The sequence below is a fragment of the Diplotaxodon limnothrissa genome, linkage group LG2 (assembly GCF_057381915.1).
Source record: "Diplotaxodon limnothrissa isolate DT_005_m linkage group LG2, D_limnothrissa_male_GT1.1, whole genome shotgun sequence".
Lineage (NCBI taxonomy): Eukaryota > Metazoa > Chordata > Actinopteri > Cichliformes > Cichlidae > Diplotaxodon > Diplotaxodon limnothrissa.
The window spans coordinates 29,468,608-29,489,129 of record NC_140597.1 but is presented as its reverse complement, the minus strand read 5'-3'; the positions used below and the strand labels follow the sequence as shown (position 1 = coordinate 29,489,129).

At 39.9% G+C, this 20,522-nt stretch overlaps 1 protein-coding gene, 1 long non-coding RNA gene and 1 pseudogene across 2 annotated transcripts; 1 reads left to right on the top strand and 2 right to left on the bottom strand.

Moving 5' to 3' along the window:
• Positions 1–6,300: 6,300 nt before the first annotated feature.
• Positions 6,301–10,324, bottom strand: LOC146638640 (uncharacterized). The gene is made up of 5 exons (XR_014906774.1): positions 9,932–10,324; positions 8,767–8,858; positions 7,884–8,041; positions 7,407–7,464; positions 6,301–6,471 (listed from the first exon to the last, which is right to left on the bottom strand). It is a non-coding gene; the product is annotated as an uncharacterized LOC146638640 (long non-coding RNA).
• Positions 10,325–11,981: 1,657 nt separating this feature from the next.
• On the bottom strand, positions 11,982–14,072 carry LOC146638639 (uncharacterized; annotated as a pseudogene).
• A 4,052-nt stretch (positions 14,073–18,124) lies between these two features.
• Positions 18,125–20,028, top strand: gnpda1 (glucosamine-6-phosphate deaminase 1). Its single transcript, XM_085370211.1, has 7 exons — positions 18,125–18,158; positions 18,426–18,553; positions 18,677–18,778; positions 18,881–19,063; positions 19,177–19,361; positions 19,499–19,673; positions 19,811–20,028. Exons 2-7 carry the CDS (start codon positions 18,430–18,432, stop codon positions 19,870–19,872), a joined length of 831 nt encoding a protein of 276 aa, XP_085226337.1. The 5' UTR covers positions 18,125–18,158; positions 18,426–18,429; the 3' UTR covers positions 19,873–20,028.
• Positions 20,029–20,522: the final 494 nt, after the last annotated feature.

Sequence of the window (20,522 nt, the reverse complement as noted above, 5' to 3'; positions counted from 1 at the left end):
CCAGACTCTGTAATACTGCAAATGATCAGTGACTCAGGTTAACACTAAACTTTAAACGGCACCTCTGTGTCTCTGTGTGCTGAACATCTAGGATTGAGTCAGGCTGCATCAGCTGAAGCTGTTATTTGTATATATCAGTATTTTTTATTCAGGTGTGGGGAAAATACGTAAGACTGCAGTGAAGCGATGCACCAGAGTAATCCCTGGCCAAAGGTATCGTACTTAAATCAGACTACTGATCCAGCCACATCAGCCTTTTGTGAGGTTTGTTTAAAGTAGACTTAAAGTGAACTGCAGGTTCCTGAGAGGTGGACTGTGAGCACAGAAACACATGTTCATACATATAGCTGCAGCAAACTTACATTAATTTTAAATAGATTTGTTACTCTGATGTCTGTCTCTGTGTTAGTCCTCTGACAGACTGGTGACCTGTCCAGGTGTGCTCTACCTGTGACTACTGGGACAGGCTCTAGCCTCTGTAATAGAAATGTTCTGTTATTCTCATTTTAAGTATTTAAGTGCTTATGCATATGCTTAGTTGTGACACTGTTATAGACTGTTCAGTGAAAGTTTCTAAAACTAGATGAACTTACTTCAGCGTCAGCAGTTTGAGAAAACAACTCCCTTTACAGGTGCTGATAAGGCCAAGGGCACAAAACAGCTTAACCATTGATCCGTTGAAGTGTGGTAGGATCAGTTTGTAACTTCCTCCCTCTTCCTTGGAATGCATAAAGGAGGAGGAGCACAACTTCTGTGGCAGCGCTGACATGACTGAACTGTGATGTTTGATGTGTGTTGGCGCAGTAATAAATAGCTTGATCACAGCTCTTTCTGTGTTGCAGACTTTATTTCAAAAATTCCACGACCCCCCCCCCCCCCCCACCCTCCCACTGTGAACCTGAATTGAATATTCAGAAGACATTTGTTTAAATAGTTCTACAAATCTGAGCTGTTGGTGTGTCCTTGGATTGTGTGGTAATAATATTAGAGCCTGCAATCTTTCTTACTGAATCTCTACTATGAGTCATGTTACCTGAGATTAATTCTATGTTTACCTGTCAGCCTGGACGAATGTGCTGTGTGAAGGAAATTAAATTAAATCAGATCTGAACTGCGTACATTTGAGGAACCTGTTCATATTTAATTGAAATATGAACCAGTGATTTTTTTGATTGCTGATTCCAAGATAGTCTTTGTGGAAATCCTGTTTGGCTTTTTGTCATTTTAATTCTCTTCTCTGTTTTCCAGAACAGTTCTCCACAGTCGCTGTCCACATGGGTCAGTGGGACCAAGAAGCACTCTGCTAATGTGGGACTCTGACCAGCAACATCCAGCAAGACCCAGACAGCGTTTTCTATCTCCCAGCTGGAGTTTTTTGTTTGTCTGTGACTGGAGAGTCAGATTTTTGTTGAGCTTCACACTTGCAGAGGTAAGTCAGTTTGCAGAGATCCCTCCCACCCTGGCTTTTATGTGCTAGATTTCTTATCTGAAACGGTAATATTTCAGTGACTGCTGCTTCTACACTCTACTGATCCCTGATGGGAGAATCATCAATTTTGCCAACAAAGAAGCCTGGTGGATGTTTGTTTACAGTCTGATGATGGGACATCATGCTCTGCATCTTCAAAGTTTGCCTCCTCATTATTATTCATACCCAGTAATGTGAAGTATGCTCATATCTACTATAACTGAACCAACCTGGTGCTCTTCATTTATGGAGGCTGTTGAGTCTGAATGTTGGATGTTGTGTATCTCGTGTTCTCTGGGCTTTGTTGTCCTCAGTCTTTTTGCAGGATCAGAAAACAAAACCAGGAGGCGCGTAAATGTTTCTTCTCCATGATGTTTCTTCAAATGTTTCTTCTGGATGATGATAAGACTGTGACACAGGATGCCACCTTTGGTCTTGTGATGAAGCAAAGCTCAGGAAGAAGTGTGATTAAATGGTACCCACATGTGTGCTGCTGAGAAGGATGTACAGGGGCACCTGCAGCCAAATCCAAGCTTCAGGTTAGTTGTAGTTGCAGAACGCTATAGACTGAGACAGCTGAGGCATCAAATGTTTGATTAAACGGATGAAAAAGAGAAGTTTCTTCCCTATAATTATCACTTCTTAAAATCTGTAGCAACTTCAAGTCTGTCAGCGTGCTGAGCATGCTCAGAATGTGACAATATATTTTTGTTCAATATTTAATTTCTTTCAGTTGCAATTGTTAAATGAAAAAAAAATAAAAATATATTCTTATAATTTAGCAAACTAATTTATCAAAAGAAATATACATATATCTGTATTAGTTTTAATAAATTAATTTGACAGCTGTATTGAAAATACCATATTGTATTCATACAGAATCAGTTTGGTATCATTGTTTGTCTTTTCACTGATTGTTGAAACTAAGAGTTGCTTTGATCTGTTTAGATCTAAAGTATCCAAAGTTGAGCTCTGATGTTTCTTCACCCTTGTGTGTGTGATATGTGATTCCTACATGCTGGCAGAGCAGCAGTTTGTGCTCACAGATGGTGACGGTGTGGAGAGACGGTGGTGTTTCCTCAGAAGAACCAGCAGAGTCACTCGCTGACTGATGCTCGTCTGCACTGCACAGAGGAAATCAACTGACCGAGGTTTGTCCAGTGACGTGTTATGAATGTATATTTGTTTTATGCTTACAGTTATGTTTTTCTTGACAGAGGCTCTGCAGAGGTTAGACAAAGCAGAGAAAACATGTGCTTTACATTTTACTGTGATTTATTGAGATATTTGTTGCCTGATGTTCAGCAGGAATGGAGAAATGGAATCAAAGGGAGATGTTTTTGCTGTTTTTGTAATGATGTAAGTAAATCTTCAATATTATTTATTTGCTTGGTTATATTAGGAGTGTTTCTGAGTGAGGGAGAGAGGAGTCATCATCCAGGTAAAGTGACGTGGATCAGTGGATACACTTGTCTCCCCTTTAAAGGAGACACTCTTAGAGAGAGACAATTAGAGTCATCCTTAAATGTTAGTGCTTTCAAATACACAAACATTTTTAAAGGACAAAAATGAACATCCAACTTTGACTGTAATACAAAATAAATCTTTGCATGTGTGTTTTCAAACTCTCAGATGGGCAGCATATCAGTCTTGGACTGTCTAACCTGCCGGAGCAGCACTGAATGACCACCACACATGAGCATGTTCCTGCAACATTCAGCATCTGATCCTTCATCTGTGTGCTGCTGCTTTTGGTAAGTAGAGTTACCCAACTACAGTAACTCTAAACACATGCCATCCATTTCTAACGGCCTGGTTACTTCCTGTCAGTTACTTTAGAAACCAAGTGGTCACCTGACCTAACACTGTTTCTTCTTCTTCCCCTTAATGTTCAAGTGTCACATGTCAAACAGCTGGAGAGGAAACTACACCAGTGTACTGGGATGTTTCACCAACACGTGCCAGATGCTGTTCCTTCATGGTGACATCACCAGAGACAGCCCCACCCACCTCAGGACCTCGCCATTGATCATGATGATTATAATGATGACAGCGAGCGGAACTAAGACTGTAAAAATCCACGACCAGAATTTTTCTTTCTAATTATTAATGAATACTGAGAGCCTCTTTCTGTGTTTTGTCTGTTTTGTTTTTTTTACCTCATTTGTTACTAACAAAGTTCACCAAACTCACACAGTTTACATTCTGTATGTTTCCATCTTTACCAGCCACACTCTAACTGCATTTAAGAAAATGATCCTTAGAAATCGTCCTTTTTCTCTTTTGTAATTGATGATAATTCAGTGAATATACTGTGCTGCTTCCTTCTATTGCGTCACACATTGCTTTATGTTTTTCAGTGTCCAGTTATTTTTTACTGCTGTTTGAATTCTCTGTATGTTTGACCCTGTAGACTGTTTGATGGACTGCTTGTCTTCCTGTTTGTAACCGCCGCCTGTTTTTTAATAAAGATTTGGATTTCTGACTTTAACACAGCCTCTGCGTGTCCTCCCTTTGTGTCCTCTTCCTCTGTGAATGTGTTGCATGTGTCACAGATTCCTTTTATTAACAGCTTTCCCACAGTGAGTTGCATCAGCATTCATTCACAGCACATTTCAGAAGGATTCAGATTAATACAGTGATCTTACAGTCAGAATGATCCTGACAGAGTGCCACTGTAAATGATCTTTCATCAGGTCAATTTTAAAGTTCAGTATTTCAAAGCAGGAGTTATGAAGACTCATACTGGCATTAGGACTAATAATATGTACTCACAAAGTCAAAGTTTTTTAATTATGCTAGAATATTGGAAGACAATCAACTTTTAGTGTTTTCTGCATATTAATTATTCTGAAATAGAGACGGTGACCCTAACTGTACAGAAGCACTAAACAACTGACAGACATCATTGGCCTGAGCTGTCATGCACAGTGAGTCTGATCCTTTGCTGTGAGAGTCTGACAAGCATGTTTCTGGTCAGTTTGGAAGAAATAATATCACAATGTTGATCTTTCTTTCCAATATTCCTTCTCTTTTACAACATAAACTGTGATCAAAGGTACTTATGTTCACAGCATGTAATAATACTGACAGTCCAGGGCATTGTGGTCTGTTGAGCTAGGGTTAGGGTTAGCAATTCAGACATATGTAATCAATATTAAACGTCTCTGACGTGGGCCACTGTCCGCAGTGTTGGGAAATCCATACCACGCTGGAACGAGTCAAGGTAGGTGAGCATCCACGAGAAGACAGCAGATGCATCCTACTAATACTGACAGGACCAGGAGACTCCAGAAACCCAGCATCTTCTCTTCAGTGCCATCCTCGCCTGTCACCCTCTCTGCCCGCAGCTCTTTGAGTATGGGGTAGATAAGGGCGCAGAGAAACCCTTATTACTAATTTGTATTATAATTCAATTTTCATGAAATATTCATATTTTGTATCGGTCCTTTTATATTATAACCACGTATCCACCCAGGCTCATGGTGGGGCAGGGCTCTGTCCTGGGATGCTTGAGTACAAGGTAACGTACACCCTGACCAGGTATCCAGTCTGTCAGAATTGTTTTCAATATTTGGTTCAAAAACATGAGTGACAACAAAAATCCAACTAGGATTCTTGCATATGATGAATGAAGTCTGTCTTTGACTGTATTGTCCAGCTGATCCATCAAACCCCCAGCAGGTGAACCTTATTCATGACATAACACGGCAACAATGTAAAAAATGAAACAGCAACAGTCTAAATGTAAAGTGCATTCTAAACTCCTCTTCAATGAATCATATGCAAAGAGTCATTCAGGACTGTAAAACGTGAACTACAGAACCCAGAGTCTTCATCATTAAATCTCTGGTTGCTTCATTTTTCTATCCTATATCAGATACTTTAAGGTTAGGTTAGGTAAACTTGCATTCTCATGGTGAGGCAAAGTGCTTTATGTGTGTGTGTGCGTGTCATGAACGGCTATAAAAGGCCTATAATTAAAGAACAAAGCGGGGTTTGAGTTCGAGTTGCGGCAGACTGTCACTACTTCTAAATGGAACGCAGCCTTCCTGCGGCGGACAGCTAATAACAGGAATCGGACGCGGTCCACCCAAGTCCACAGCAACCACCATAGCAACCGCCTAGCATGACCTTAGAAACATATTCTGTCTTCATAACTATCAAAAACATGAAATGATTTGCAAAGTGTTTAAGTGTTACAGCTGCAGAGAGCTATGGCGGTATCTTTGGAAGCTGTTTACATAGCTAATAATATACGATGTAACCATGGAGACAGTCAGTCACGTGAGGTAGCGGGGCATGTTTACTACAGTGAATAAGGTGATTGCGTGCACAGCGTCCACACGCTGCACAGGGTAAAGACATTACTTCAATATTGTTTTATATTGATATATATTTGCCTTCTGTTGACCATCACCTCAGGTTCACCATTACAGTTTCAGCAGACAGATGCACACTGTCTAAATATGAACACATTCAAAAACTCATGTCTCAGAAATAAGCACAGCTGTTCATGTTTGTCATTAGAGTTTTATTTGTAAGAAAATTATGAGCTTCATATTGTGTATCAAATAAAAGAACATTTCACAGCTCCGAGTCAACAGACACAGGTAACAGAAATGTCTCTAATGTAGACATGTACAGTGTGGTGTAAGCATTAAAAGATCATAAAGGAAACACTAACATTCATGTGAAACTAATTGTAATAAAAAATGAGCAGGTGCTTTATAGATGTAAAAGAAAGAATCTGAAAACAACACTTTTTTGGTCTAAGTGATCAAAGTAGAAAACAGAACTGATGTTCAAGAACAAACCGTAGCTGCACTAATATTACACATCTCCATTGTTGTGGTGAACAGACATGTTGCTTTTAAAACCACATGCAGTGTGTGACCATGACTGTTCACTGAGACCATGAACGCCACTTCGCTGAAGCCTTCGCCTTCTTCTTCTTCTTCTTCTAAATTGGAAGCAGAAGGAGCACGAGCTGCTTTGATCTACTGAAAGGAAAAAGCAGAACATCTGAGCTGAAACCATTAAGACAGGAACAATCATTCAATGCAGTGTCTCAGGTGGCTTAGCCTGTTACAACTGTTGATACAAGCTAAATACGGTTAACACACAGTGTCAGGGAGCTCCAGTGTGGGAACTAGTGGCTTTAGGTTTGTAGTCATTTAACTTTCATCCATTCATTCATTTAATTCAGGAGGAAGAAATGTCAGGTTGATGCAGGCTGGTTACATGCATTTGGTCCCATGCTGTCTTTAACTAAATGACTTGGTTCACTTTATGGCTGGGCTGTATGTGGGGTTATATCATGTTATTTGGGCAGGAGTACCTGTCCCCTGTTAGACTTAGAAAGTTTCTCCATAAGTAGAGTTTCTAACTCTTCTAGCACATCTGTGGCTGACAGCTTTTTGGTGGCTCTTTTTACCCCACACTGGTTGTGAGTGTGTAAATAGCCCCACTAGTTCTTTTGGGTTGCAGTTAACTTGGGAGGAAGAGGTGGGTCTGCCATGACTAGATGTATAACAATTATCTGGGATACATAAATTTCATAATGCATGCATATATCTCTATAAACCTGCCTGAGGGCTGCCATTTTTTTACATTCAGTTATTTCTTTGTTGAATCTAAATAATGAATGTGTTACAGTTAAACTGACACTGATCAGTGTGAATGGCTCATTGGGACACAGAAACCTTTAAATTAAACCCTATCACCTAATATCGATTGTCAAACAATATCAAAGCTGTAAAAGCTGTTTACAGTCAGAATTTATAAAACTATGATTGTAAATTAATTCAAACAAGTGAGCTTTTCTCTTTGTGCTGAATATCAACACTGTGATTTCTTAGACTGTAAGCTTTACTTCAGCACAACCAGTTGTAGAAGCTGCCACTCCAAATGTCTTTTGATAACAAGAAAAAAATACCTTTTCAGTCCACGGCCTGAAGTTCTTCTCCGACATCTTCTGCAATCGGCTTTGTCTGCTGGTTTGAAGACAATAAACCACAAAAAAGATGATTTAGTCACTTTGTCTGCATCATGCAGCTCGAATGTGTCGTGTAACGATGTTGAATAGCCGTCGTTATCCCTCTGCTGTGTCAGCAGGATTGTACTGTACAGCATCTCATTGATATGTGAGGAATGCTAATGTAAACAGACTTACATCATTAAAACATAAAGGACAGGAGATATTTAGATATTTTTATATTTATATTACATTTTATAGCTGACGGATATTACTAAATAGATAGAATTTACTAAATAGCTGGATGAACATGAAAAATATGTCTATAATCACAAATGACCATGAGAGCCAGTAGAATTAATTCAACTGGACACTCGAAAGACGTCCTTAAATGCTCTTTAAGTGGCAGAACAAACGAACAAACACTTAATTGCTTACTTGAGATGAAATCTGCTCAGCTACTTTGAAAACAGCTTCTAACTGGTTCCTCCTGTAACAGGATGACTGCTCAGGGGTAAGGCCATCATGCAATCCAGCAACCTTTATGGTTCTGCTTTGATTCACCAGGAACTATTAGGGAAACCTTCCAGCGCCTCCTGTGAAAGACACAGGCATAAACACACAAACATTTATTAACATGTTCCACAGTCTTCCAGTTTGATTTTCTCATCCTGTGGACAACAACGTACATGGATGCAGGTTTATTGTTGACTTTTGTAAGGTTTATTTAGTGAACATATCCAGCTGCAGCTCCACTGTGATCCTGAGCTGGATAAGCACTTAAGAAAATGTGTCAATAAATGGACATACATCAACTTACTATATTTATCCAAACAGACGGGACCAATAATGCTTCACTGAGTTAGAGACTTTAATGTCTCTTCTATGTAAGAAGATCTCGTGCTGATATAACAGCAAACTTGACAACAAAGGTTTTTCAGACTGCATGTAGCTGTCCTCTATGTCAGCTCACACATTTACATTCATGTCACACTTATTTCTGCTTTCCCATTTTATAATTATTACTTACATTTTGATTATAAACCTTGAGTTTGTAAATGATCAGATTACATAATTGGAATACAATGTATCCAATTCAGGGTTGCGGGAGGATGAAGCCTATCCCAGCTGATACAGGACAAAGACAGGCTGCCAGTTTATTGCAGGGCTAACACAATATGTGTAACAGAAAATCCACTTAAATGTTTGATATTTCTTATAATAATCATAATTATGACTATTATTTAAAGGTTTCTTTATAAATACATTTTGATTTTTTATAACCTCTAAAATATAAACCTGAGCTGTTTCAGATTCTGACCTCTGACCTCACTGCAGCTCCCTCTTGGAAGTACGTCTGCTTCTTGTCTTCCCCCAGTGTTGACCGCCTGCCCTTGATATCACGTACTGTACCTGAGGAACAAACAGGACAAACACTTGCCTTCATTTAAGAAGTACATTCATACAGAGGTAATCTATGGAAACACACTAGTTCAACCTTTGGGAGGAATCAGTTCCTGTGAAACATTTCTGTAAATGAACATCATGTGGAGAATGAATGAAATGAGTTCTTCAGGTGACTCAGCAGTCCCACACTGACAAATGAAATCTAGTTAAACTATTAAGCATATTTGCTCTTCTGAAATCTGTGTTAAACAACAACAAACATAAATTAGTAACAAAAATACAGCTGAGTAGAGGCTTTACAAACCACCAGCAGCCATAATGCTAAATTTTAATCTTCAAATGTTTCTGAGCCGTCTTCAACCTGCTTTTAACACATTAAAGTCCCACAGTCAATGCAGCCTGACTCAATCCTAGATGTTCAGCACACAGAGACACAGAGGTGCCGTTTAAAGTTTAGTGTTAACCTGAGTCACTGATCATTTGCAGTATTACAGAGTCTGGCAGTCTTTGCATGATGTCCACGTCACTGTAAGTTTCTAGCTGACTCTCAGGTGTGACAGGTGTGCCAGCAGGAAAGAGTAATAATAACCTGCATCCTGAGGTTTGTCATGCAGGATTAAAGGAGCCAGGCTTTGTTCACACAGCTAGGATTGTATTTTACACTGACCCTGGGTCAGTACAAGTATCATACAGTTTAAACGAAGCACTGAAACTTGCACATATTTATTATAGATGCACTGAAGCTAACCGAGATATTTGCTGTCAATCTGTGGCTGCGATTAAACACTTTACTGAAAACTTTATTAACTGGTAACTTCATCAGTCATGACAGAAGCTAATATTTCTGTGCTAACATCGTTTAACCAGTAACAGCTTTCCTCCAATATAAGCTAACGTTTACACCGTAACTTTAAGCTAGCACCATAAAGACGGTAAAACACGTAATAATATCTACAAATGCATCTTAAAGCTGTTATATTAGCACTCGGTGTATTACTAACATAACCACATTAACATTACTGACACTCGCTGACTTTTAATAGTCATTCTATAAATGCTGTCCGTTTAAATGGTCTTACCTGTACACACTGCATATCCACCGGATTCCAGCCAGAGTGGATTCTGGAGTCTTCCCACGCTCCTGTTAGTGATCCTCCATCTGGATGGATGAGAACAACCTTCTGAACAATCTAGCAGGAGATGGCCCATATCTATGGGACTGGTTTGTGCTAATAACGCTAATGTATGGACTGATAACAGCCGAAGCGGGTGAATAAAGTCACCCAGTCGCTAGCTGTGCCATTACCCAGCATACATCACTCCCTCCGTAAATGCAATAAACGATACAAAAGTATCGTTCTACCTGTTTTTCAGGTAGTTGTTTACATTATATAATTTATTGTGTTCTGTATACGTCACTACAATGTGATTTGGAAAATGTCTAAATATACCGACAACAGGCACTTCCCGGCAATCTCTTCAATCGGAGGACCCTTCACGTCCCGACGCGAGAGGGGTACCCTGCGCGTCCATAAGTGCAGCAGAGGGAGCCTGACCATGCGTCACACGTTTGACGAGTTGGGAGTGAGAACGTGTTGACCAAACAGGCGAGCCTGGGACACCTCGAGCATGCTGCCAGTCCAGGTAGACCAGACCTATATGTCAGTGTTTTTAGAAAGGACGCAAAAGTAAAGATGAAAGCCAAACTAAACCAAACCAAACTTTTCCCACCGCTTTGTGAGTAGTTGGCATCCAACATGCAAACTGCAGATGACTATGGCAATCTGATTGCAACCAAAGCAATCAGAATTATGTTTTTGGTGCAGCAGACCCTGATTTCACCTGGCAACCACCACAAACCAGTGGCTTTACCCCCAAAGTTGCCAGGGGTGTGCAGCGCTGTGGTCCATTGATCACCTCTCCGGTTTGAGCCTGTCCAAACACATGCTTGTCAATTGGTGATTCTAAAGTGCCTGTTGGTGTGATGGAAGTATTTAAAAAAGTGACGACAGGGTGTGGGGACGGGAGCTGAGCCGAGGAAGCATTCATGCATCAAATAGCAAGAGAGTGAGGGGAACACCGGGGAGGACGACAACAAAACTAAAACAGGGAGCTAAGAACTTCACTACTGTATGTTTTCAATGTTTTTGTCACTTTTTACGGAATCAAACTCAAAGTAAGCTTTAAACCCTGCATGGTCGTACTCTCTCCTGCACTCCATATTATCCTTTGTTGATCTACACACGTCTGTTGCTGCCACGGACGTCGCAAGCTTGTACGTCATTGTCATGAGACACTCTCACAAAGAAAATGACGAGGATTAGTAACACAGTAATGTAGCCTGCTTACAGGAAAGTAACAGTAATCTAATTACCTTTTTTGCAATAGTAATCCCTTACTTTACTCGTTACTTGAAAAAAGAAATCAGACTATGCGGTGTTGCCCATCTCTGGTCCACATACAGAAAGTATCACAGAAAGATTTAAGGTATCGTGCCACATTTGACCTCTGACCTCTTGTTCATGGTTAGTAAATTAAGAGTCAAAGTGAAAGACAAATTTGAAACTTTGTTACTTACTACCGTTGTTTGGAATAGATAGGAATATAGGGAATTATATATTTTTATTTAAAGACAGGACTCACATGTTTTCATTTCTAGTCTTTAAAACCTGTCTCTATCCATCTAGTATTAATTCTTTCTGGGAAACAAGTATGTATATTATGCACACACACAAACACACATGCAGCTATTACCTATTTCTTGTTTTTATACCTAAGATGAATTATTGTTGAATGAAGACATTTTTCAAACACATGTAAAATGTGGGCAATTGTGTTTATTGGGTAAAGGAAAAGGCAGAAGGGGGAAAAGGGAGGATAGAAAGAATGAAAGAGAGAGAGAGAGGAGAGAAAACCCCAACAATCCCCTCTGAGCAAGCACCAGGCGACAGTGGATAGGAAAAACTCCTTTTAAAGTGAAAGAAACCTAAAGGAGAAACCTATGGCAGAACCAGGCTCAGGAGGGGGCAGTCAACTGCCGGGACTGGTCGGGGGGTGAGGGTGAAAAAAGAATAAGGAGGGAGGGGAAGGGGGGAAATGAAGATGGAATAGAGGTGGAGGAAGACGAGGTTACATCAGGTGAGAAGCAGCAGTGCCCCTCCTCTAGAACCAGTGGAAGCGTTTTTTCTTCTTTTTCAGATACTCTTCCACGAGCACTTTTTTCTCAATGATGAGGGTTTTCAGCTCATCGATTGTTTCTGCGTTTTCTTTCTCAAGTTTGTTGCATCTTTTCACCATGTCTTCTAATTGTTCTTGTTTTTCTTTAAGGTTGTCTTTCAGTTCTTTAACTGTTGCCTCCTCTATTCGCTTTGCCTTGTGCACATCTGTGTGCATGTCTTCCAGCTGCTGGTTTCTCTTCTGGATATCTTGAAGTCTACACTGCAGGTCTTTATGTGTTTTCTGTTGTTCTTGCTTTTGCGCCTGGATTTCAGTGTTTTTGTGCTTCAAGGTCTTAGAAAGTTCCTCAAGTTCGGTATTTTTTCTCAGCATCTCATTGATGCTACTCTGCATCGCTGAGCATTGATTTTCCAGTTTTTTCTTTTCTCCTTCCAGTACAGTTGTTTTGTACTTCGTTTCGTTATACAATTCTTGGAGTGCTTGATTTTTCCTCTGGAGATTAAGTTTTTCTTCTTCCTGTTGTGTTTTCTGTTGGTCTTTTTCTTGAAGCAGCTCTTTATTTCCGTGTGCTTTTTTCTCAAGCTTGATTTGGAGCGATCTGTGTTTTTCCTCCATCTCATCACGCTTGGAGTCCATTTCCTTCTGTTTCATTTCCATTTTCTTCTTGTCTTGAAGCAACTGTTGATTTTTGTGCAGAGTTTTATCATGCTTCACCTGCAGAGCTTTGTATTTTTCCTCCATGGCTTGGAGTTTGCTCTGCAGGTCTCTCTGCTCTACGGGCTCTTGTTTTTTGTCTTGGTGGATCTCTTTATTTTTCTCCAGAGCTTCATCGAGTATTACTTGCAAGCCTTCATTTTGTTTCTCGATGTTCCTCAGCTTGCAATCCATTTCTTGCTGTTGTATTTTCTGTTGGTCTTTCTCGTGAAGCAACTCTTTATTTTTGAGCAGTGTTTCCTCAAGAGTTATTTGGAGCATTTTGCATTTTTCCTCCAAGACTTCAAACTTTCGGTCCATTTCTTTCTCGAGCATTCCTTGTTGCTCTCTCTCTTGGATGAACTCTTTATTTCTGTGCACTTTTTTATCGAGCCTGACTTGAAGCATTCTGTGTTTTTCCTCCATCTCGTCAAACTTGGAGTCCATTTCCTTCTGTTTCATTTCCATTTTCTTCTTGTCTTGAAGCAACTGTTGATTTTTGTGCAGATTTTTATCATGTTTCACCTGCAGAGCTTTGTATTTTTCCTCCATGGCTTGGAGTTTGCTCTGCAGGTCTCTCTGCTGTGTGGACTGTTGCTTCTCTTCTTGGTGGATTTCTTTCAGTTTTTCTAGAGCATCGTCAAGCTTCTCTTGGAGCTCCTGATTCTTCTTGACCATGTTGTCCTGTTTTATGCTCTCCTTTTTCTCCTTTTGGAGCAGATCTTTATTTTTTTCCAGAGCTCCATCAAGCTGTTCTTGGAGCTCCTGATTTTTCTTGAGCATTTTATCCCCTTTAATGCTCTCTTTTTTCTCTTTCTGGAGCAGATCTTTAATTTTTTCCAGAGCTCCATCAAGCTTTTCTTGGAGCTCCTGATTCTTCTTGAGCATTTTATCCCCTTTAATGCTCTCTTTTTTCTCCTTTTGGAGCAGATCTTTAATTTTTTCCAGAGCTTCATCAAGCTTTTCTTGGAGCTCGTGATTCTTCTTATCTTGGAGAGCACATTGTTTCTCCTCAATAATACCTTCCCTTTCCTGAAGCTGGTAGGATAATTTTTCTAATTCAGCGCTCTTTCTCTCATTTTCTTCTGTCAGGATCTTAATCTTTTCTCTGTTCATGAGATTTTCATTCTCCATTTCTTCCAATCGCTTTTCCTCTAATTCTACCTGTTCATCCCAAGGAAGAGAGCTGATATAAGGGTCTAGGGACTCATACCATGGAATAGAGCTGGGGTCAGCTTCTTGTCTTTCTTGCTCTTTCTGAGACATGTTGGAGTCTTTATACCGTGAGTACGAAAAGGATCCAAATGTTTGAAAATGCTTTACTGGTGAACGTTTGAATGCTGCTAACATAAGTGCTGCAAATAACGGACTAAAAGTTCTACATCCTCACCCCTACTTAAGGATTCATGAGGATCAAAGCTTTAGAAGCCTGTGACATCAGAATTCCATAAGCCAATGAGGTTGTCACATGACATTTTTGAATGAGGTCATGTTTTTGTATGAATTTTTAAAATAACATCAACATTCCGTAAGCCAATGAGATTCTTACATGACTTTTGAATGAGGATAATTCTTTTGTGTTAAAAAAAAAGTGTAAAAAGTGTTATTGCAATAACATAAAAAGTGAGTAAAGAAAGTAAATAAAAGTACAGTTTTATTTATATAGCACCTTTCAAGACAAATTCATTGTGTCTGAGTTGTATTGGTAACTCGTTGAAGTGTTACTGGGTATCATAACTAGACAGTTTGCGCATACAGTGAGTGAAAGCATTGGGTGGACTGAATCAGGTTAAATTAAATCGATAGAACTGAGTGGAGTTCTATCGATTGTATTGATCAGAGAGTTAGAACAACAACTAAAGGAAACTTTGATTAATCTGAAAGGAATTAATAGGTTAACAGGTAGCTGATACAAATCAGGATTTAAAACCCTTTTTGGTTTGTTTGTTTTTTCTGTTTGACTCCTTGTTTTATTCAATATTGCAGTTTTTATGATAGTATTATGGGTTTGTTAAACTGTTCCATGTGAAAATGTTGGGAAATGAAATATCACAGGTGGAAATCAATGAAAGTGGAAATTCAGAAGAAATTCTGTCCTTTTCCTCATTAATGCACATCATAGATAACTATGTAATGTGTCTGTTGCACACTTTGTATGTAAGGAATAACCATAAATGTGTTGTCTTACAAACGGCTGTATCAGGTCTTTGCATCCACAATAAGCGAGGATAACAGAACTCCTGGAAAGCAAAAAAAATCTGTTTTTAAGACAGTCACCTTTAGTTTCACGCTGAGTGATGCTGGATTGTTGCAGACAAACCTGATTATGTTTCCCACTGGGTTTTATACTTCAGAGGCAACACAGAGTAAAGAGAAGCATTGTTATTTCAGTGTAACTTTAGTCAGTCAGTGTTTAGTCTTATCCCCTTGTAAATTTGATAAGAGCCAAATAGAGGAAACAAACTCAGTGTGTGGCCAGAAAATGCCATGGTGGCTTACAAACACGTCAGAACAAAATATGAAGGATAAGACATCACACGTATAACGGAAAGAGACGCAGAAGAATTCATCTCTGAAATTTCTCACTTTATTGAACTGACATTTTCCCGAGACCACCGGAATTGGTGGGATGGACACAAAGAAAATCAGAGGTAGACAAAAATCCGTCAGGCGGGATCAGGAGAGAACAACGGTCTGCCAAGCCATTCCCTGCTTCAGAGTTTTGTCATTTTGCACCTGCTGTCGCTTTAATATTAAACTAACGAGGTTGAAATAGACTCACAATGGTTTCTGCTTCTTAATTAGACAGATTTATATCCCTTCATGTGCTTCTGTCTTCTGTGCTTCACTGTCAGTGATCATGCTCGAGCTCATCTTCAGTCAGTTATCTTCTGTTTGTTTCCTGCTTCCTTTTAAAGGTCAAGGATCCCACCTTGACCTTTCCACCTGCCTGCGTGCCATGGACGCCCAGGTTTGCAAATACAATGTTGTATTTTCAAACTGATACCATAGATACATCTAGTACAAGCCTCGAAAAAGTTTGCATCTTCGTGACCTTGACCTTGAGGTCTGATGCCAAGTCTTGTCACTTGAGACTGAGGTGATGCAGGATTTTGAAATTTATTCTATATGTGCAGCTACTAAGAGGCTGAAGGATAACACTGATATTTTTACATTTTCATGGAGCTGCTCTCAAAGCTTTGTCATCTAGCCTCAGTCCCTATAATTCAGTCCTGGTCCAGCATCACAGTGTGTGGTGTGGAATAAAACTGTGACAGTGTCAGAAATTTAGCTTGATCATCTGAGCGTAGCTGCTGCTGCTACTAGCCAGCAAACCGAAATGCAGCATGTAGTGATGCACTGACGCTGGCCCCTCTGTGAAAAACCGGCACACAACCAAACAAATTTGGACAGCAGAAGCCGCTGATGTGTGCTCTAACTTCTGACTGAAGCAAGGAGAACACTGGATGGACAGACACAGCCAAAGATTTAGATTTCAGGTAGTAGGCATTTGGTACACTACATGCATAAAACCTGGTGTCCTTCCCATATTTATTAAATCCAGGTCTCACAGTGTGGTGATAACAAATTCTGTAGAAAGTGAGTAGGCATTTAAGAAACAAATATAGTTAAACATGGCACATCTCATCTCTTCTTCCTTGGCACTGCTGCCCTCTTCTGGTTACAGTGGGTCAGTGGTCGCTGAGAGGAGGTGTGAGCTGTTAGTCTGCTGACTAAAGATTCGTCTGTGTTAAACCATTAATCACATTCTAAAGTAATCAACCATACTTTAAATGCTGTTTAATGTGGCACCTCGTATTGTGCATTATCAACTTTGCACATTATACTCTGTAGAAGAAGTACAGTGTGATGCAATGTGAAGTGGGCAATGCAGAGTGTTCTACAGTTCATATCAACCATGTCAATGAAAGTTAAATTCTAAAATAAAAACAAAACAATAAACCATGAATGTATTTTCTACCACTTCTTCTAGCCTAAGCACAGAAGCCCAGCTCCTCACAAATATATAGACCAAATTCAATTCAATTCAATTCAAATTCTTTATTGTCCCACAAGGGGAAATTTGTTTAGTTTAGCAGCAGGCAACAATAAGAGTAAACAAAACAATAATATTAAAATAATAAGGACAATAATAGTAATAAAGAACAGATGTCTGTACAGAAAACAGGTGTCTGTACTGGTCACCCTACAGAGAAACAAGAAGATAAGGACAAACATGCAGACAGGAGGGCAAAAAAGACAGAGAGGTTTATAAAAGCTCATCAAGATTGATAGGAATGCTACATGAAGCAAACAATGTTATTGAGCTTCTCTATTGTCATCCTGCCTGGTGATGGACGAGTTCATGCCTATCTCCTATCTTATTCTGAGCCCATGGATGCAGCCATACCACACAGGACACATGACCAGCACACACTCTGAGTGTGTTTCTGTACCCAGTTTACTGAAAAAATGGAAATACCCAACAGTGTGTCTGTATAAAAGTCAGTCCATATCCAACATCTACACCCACTTATACTTGTAAAGCTGCAGAGAGCACAGCACATGCTGAATCTAAATGTAGCTCGTTTCAACGGTCTTTAATGATATTTAAGGACAAATAAAAGGCCTGGAATGGATTCAAAAGTTCAGTTAAAGAGACCAACATTTTGATCTTACTCCTCTGTTTTTCACACCAACACTCCTTACTAAGTAGGTAGATTTGGTCTATGATCATGCTGAATAAATCGATTATTACAATTCAAAAAACGTGGGAAAATTGGTAAAACAACAATAGATAAGTAAATGGGACTTAGTATTCTAAAATCATTTTATTTTAATCAACTTTTTTCATCAATGACGCCTTTTAGCAGCACTTTTTTATACACGAGAATCTATAATATTAATTTAATGAGTGTCTGAGCCTTAAAATGAGCCCTCATGATAAAGATGCAGAGCTTATCATTTTAACATTAATATCAGAAATGTAATTGGTTATTTTAAAAACTGCAAACAATCTTAGTTTTTCGAAAATTTCAAAAGCTTCTTTCACCCATCGGCAGCTGTTGTTTGGTCGGGAATGCATTTTGGGCAATGATGAAAGGTTGGAGTGGACATAATGTGCAGATGCTACTGTTTAGACTTTTAAATCCTGGGAAGCTGAGAGGGCGTTTGCGCAACAGCAGACTCATTCTTTTTGTTAAAAGCTCACAATAATCGTTCAAAACTCTCGCGTAAAAGTAAAAAAGGACTGGCCTTTGGGACACAGGCTTTTCTGTCATTAAAGGGCGCTGTGGAGCAGCCCGGTGCCTTTTGTTTTCTCAGCTCTTGGGCTTGAAGTTCAGTTTTCGTTTCTTCCGCGGTGCGCGCTGTTCGCCTCCGGCAGAAAGTCACATGATCCACCCAGAGCCGTGTGCTCGGACTGAAATCTGAAAGGTAAAGCTGGCTGCATTAACTAAAGTACTTTTTAAAAAATCAGTAAATGTGAGGTTCTGTCGACACTGCGCGGGTGAGTAAAGCTGTGAGCGATTTGCGAGTATGTTCGGAAACCTCGGAGCTCCAACTGCTCTGCTTGTGGCTGATTTTTATTGATGAGTCTAAAGTCTGACAAGGAGTGTTTTGAGACGATCTTCTTAGAATCTGAAGTTGTTTAGAGTCTAAACAACTTCGTTGCTTCATTTCTCACTGTTTTGACTTCTGCAGGACCATGAAGCTCATCATCCTGAACGACTACGACCAGGCGAGCGAATGGGCAGCAAAGTACATTAGAAACAAGATTTTACAGTTCAGCCCTGGCCCCAACAAATACTTCACTCTGGGGCTCCCTACAGGTAAGAGCAACGTGCAGTCCTGTGATGTAGCATTTAGCACATGTATTTAGATTTGCATGATTTTAATGTGCAGCCTACGTTTCCTCCTCTCACTCCTTTGTTGCTTTTTCTGCCCGTCTTCAGGAAGCACTCCTTTAGGTTGTTATAAGAAGCTGATTGAATACTACAAAAATGGAGATCTCTCATTCCAGTACGTGAAGACTTTCAACATGGATGAATATGTAGGTAGGTCCTGATTGTTCTCTATTGTGCCATTAAGCATACAGAGTGAGGGACGCTTCCAAGCTCTGGTCTTGCATAAGAAACTGCCATAAACTGCTTTTATAGGACTTCCCAGAGATCATCCTGAGAGCTACCACTCCTTCATGTGGAATAACTTCTTCAAGCACATAGATATAAAAGCAGAGAACACGCACATCCTCGATGGCAACGCCGCCGACCTGCAGGCAGAGTGTGACTCCTTTGAGAAGAAAATAACAGCTGCTGGGGGGATTCAGCTGTTTGTTGGAGGTCAGAAGACACACAGATAAAAGTGAAAATACTGCAGCCACACATTTCTTTTCTTCTGCCCTGTAATAAATGATTGCAAAACAATTAAGTCCCCTCTTCTTTTTCTGTGTCAGGTATTGGACCTGATGGCCACATTGCATTTAATGAGCCTGGTTCAAGTCTGGTATCCAGGACCAGGGTGAAAACGCTGGCAAAGGACACCATCATGGCCAATGCCCGATTCTTTGATGGAGATCTCTCAAAAGTCCCCACCATGGCGCTGACGGTGGGAGTGGGCACTGTCATGGATGCCAAAGAGGTTGGGAGTCTGGCTCAGTGTCAGCCACGTGCCTTGGTGTTTGTGTTTTTGCTGCTGTGCCTAAATATCAAGAAGAGTGGTCATCAGTTAACTTCTGAACTTGCTGAGTTATTTCTCGGTTTTCAATCTGTCCTCAGGTCATGATTCTCATCACCGGAGCACACAAGGCGTTTGCTTTGTACAAAGCCATAGAGGAAGGTGTGAATCACATGTGGACAGTGTCTGCCTTTCAGCAGCACCCACAGACCATTTTTGTGTGCGATGAAGACGCCACCCTGGAACTGCGAGTCAAAACTGTGAAGTACTTTAAAGGTGAGACACTGAATCACAGATCATGCAGTTGCTGAGTGGGAGAAAAACATTTTATATTTCCAGCTGATTAAGAAAAAATATTTCCAAAGCAGACATGAGTCATAGAAAAACTACTGAGTCTTGTTTTTTGTCCACAGGGATGATGCATGTCCACAACAAGCTGGTAGAGTCACCTCCATCAGAGCCGAAGAAAAACTGAGGGAGACCTCTCTCAAACATCCTGGATTCAAGAGGCATTTGACCAAATGAGCACTCCAATAATTCCATTGATTATGTTTTTCCTTCTTCAAGATCAAGCAAGATTTTCTCACAACTACTTTTCAACTACTAGATAATTTAGTGCTGGTATAGATGATTCTTCATACAACTGCTCATTTGTTCTTTGTAATAAAGCAAATTTAATTTGTACATCTTATGTGTGTTTTTTGGGACATGCTGTGGTTTTCAGTCCGTCCTTCCAGTCATGTGACGAACAGGAATGAACTCCTGTTGCCTTCAAGTGCTCCTTGTTATTTTTACTGGTTTTCTTAGGGTGGAAGTGCTATGAAAGTTTATTTTCACTACAGGGGAAAATGCCCGCAGACTTATTATAATTATTATATGTAAACTTGATATGTAGTTATTAGCCCAAATTTTTTGACTTGCAAATGGCAAAAAAAAACCCCAAAAAACCAAAATCCATCCGCACAACCGTTTTTGTTAACTAGAATACTGCCTCACACTTCATATTTGCTTAATTTCAGATGCTCAATAAGAAATCTCGGAAGATGGCACATCATATTAGCTCAGCACCAGTCATATTATGTATTATAACACTTTAAATGAGCAATTTCTTCCAAATAAGTGCAT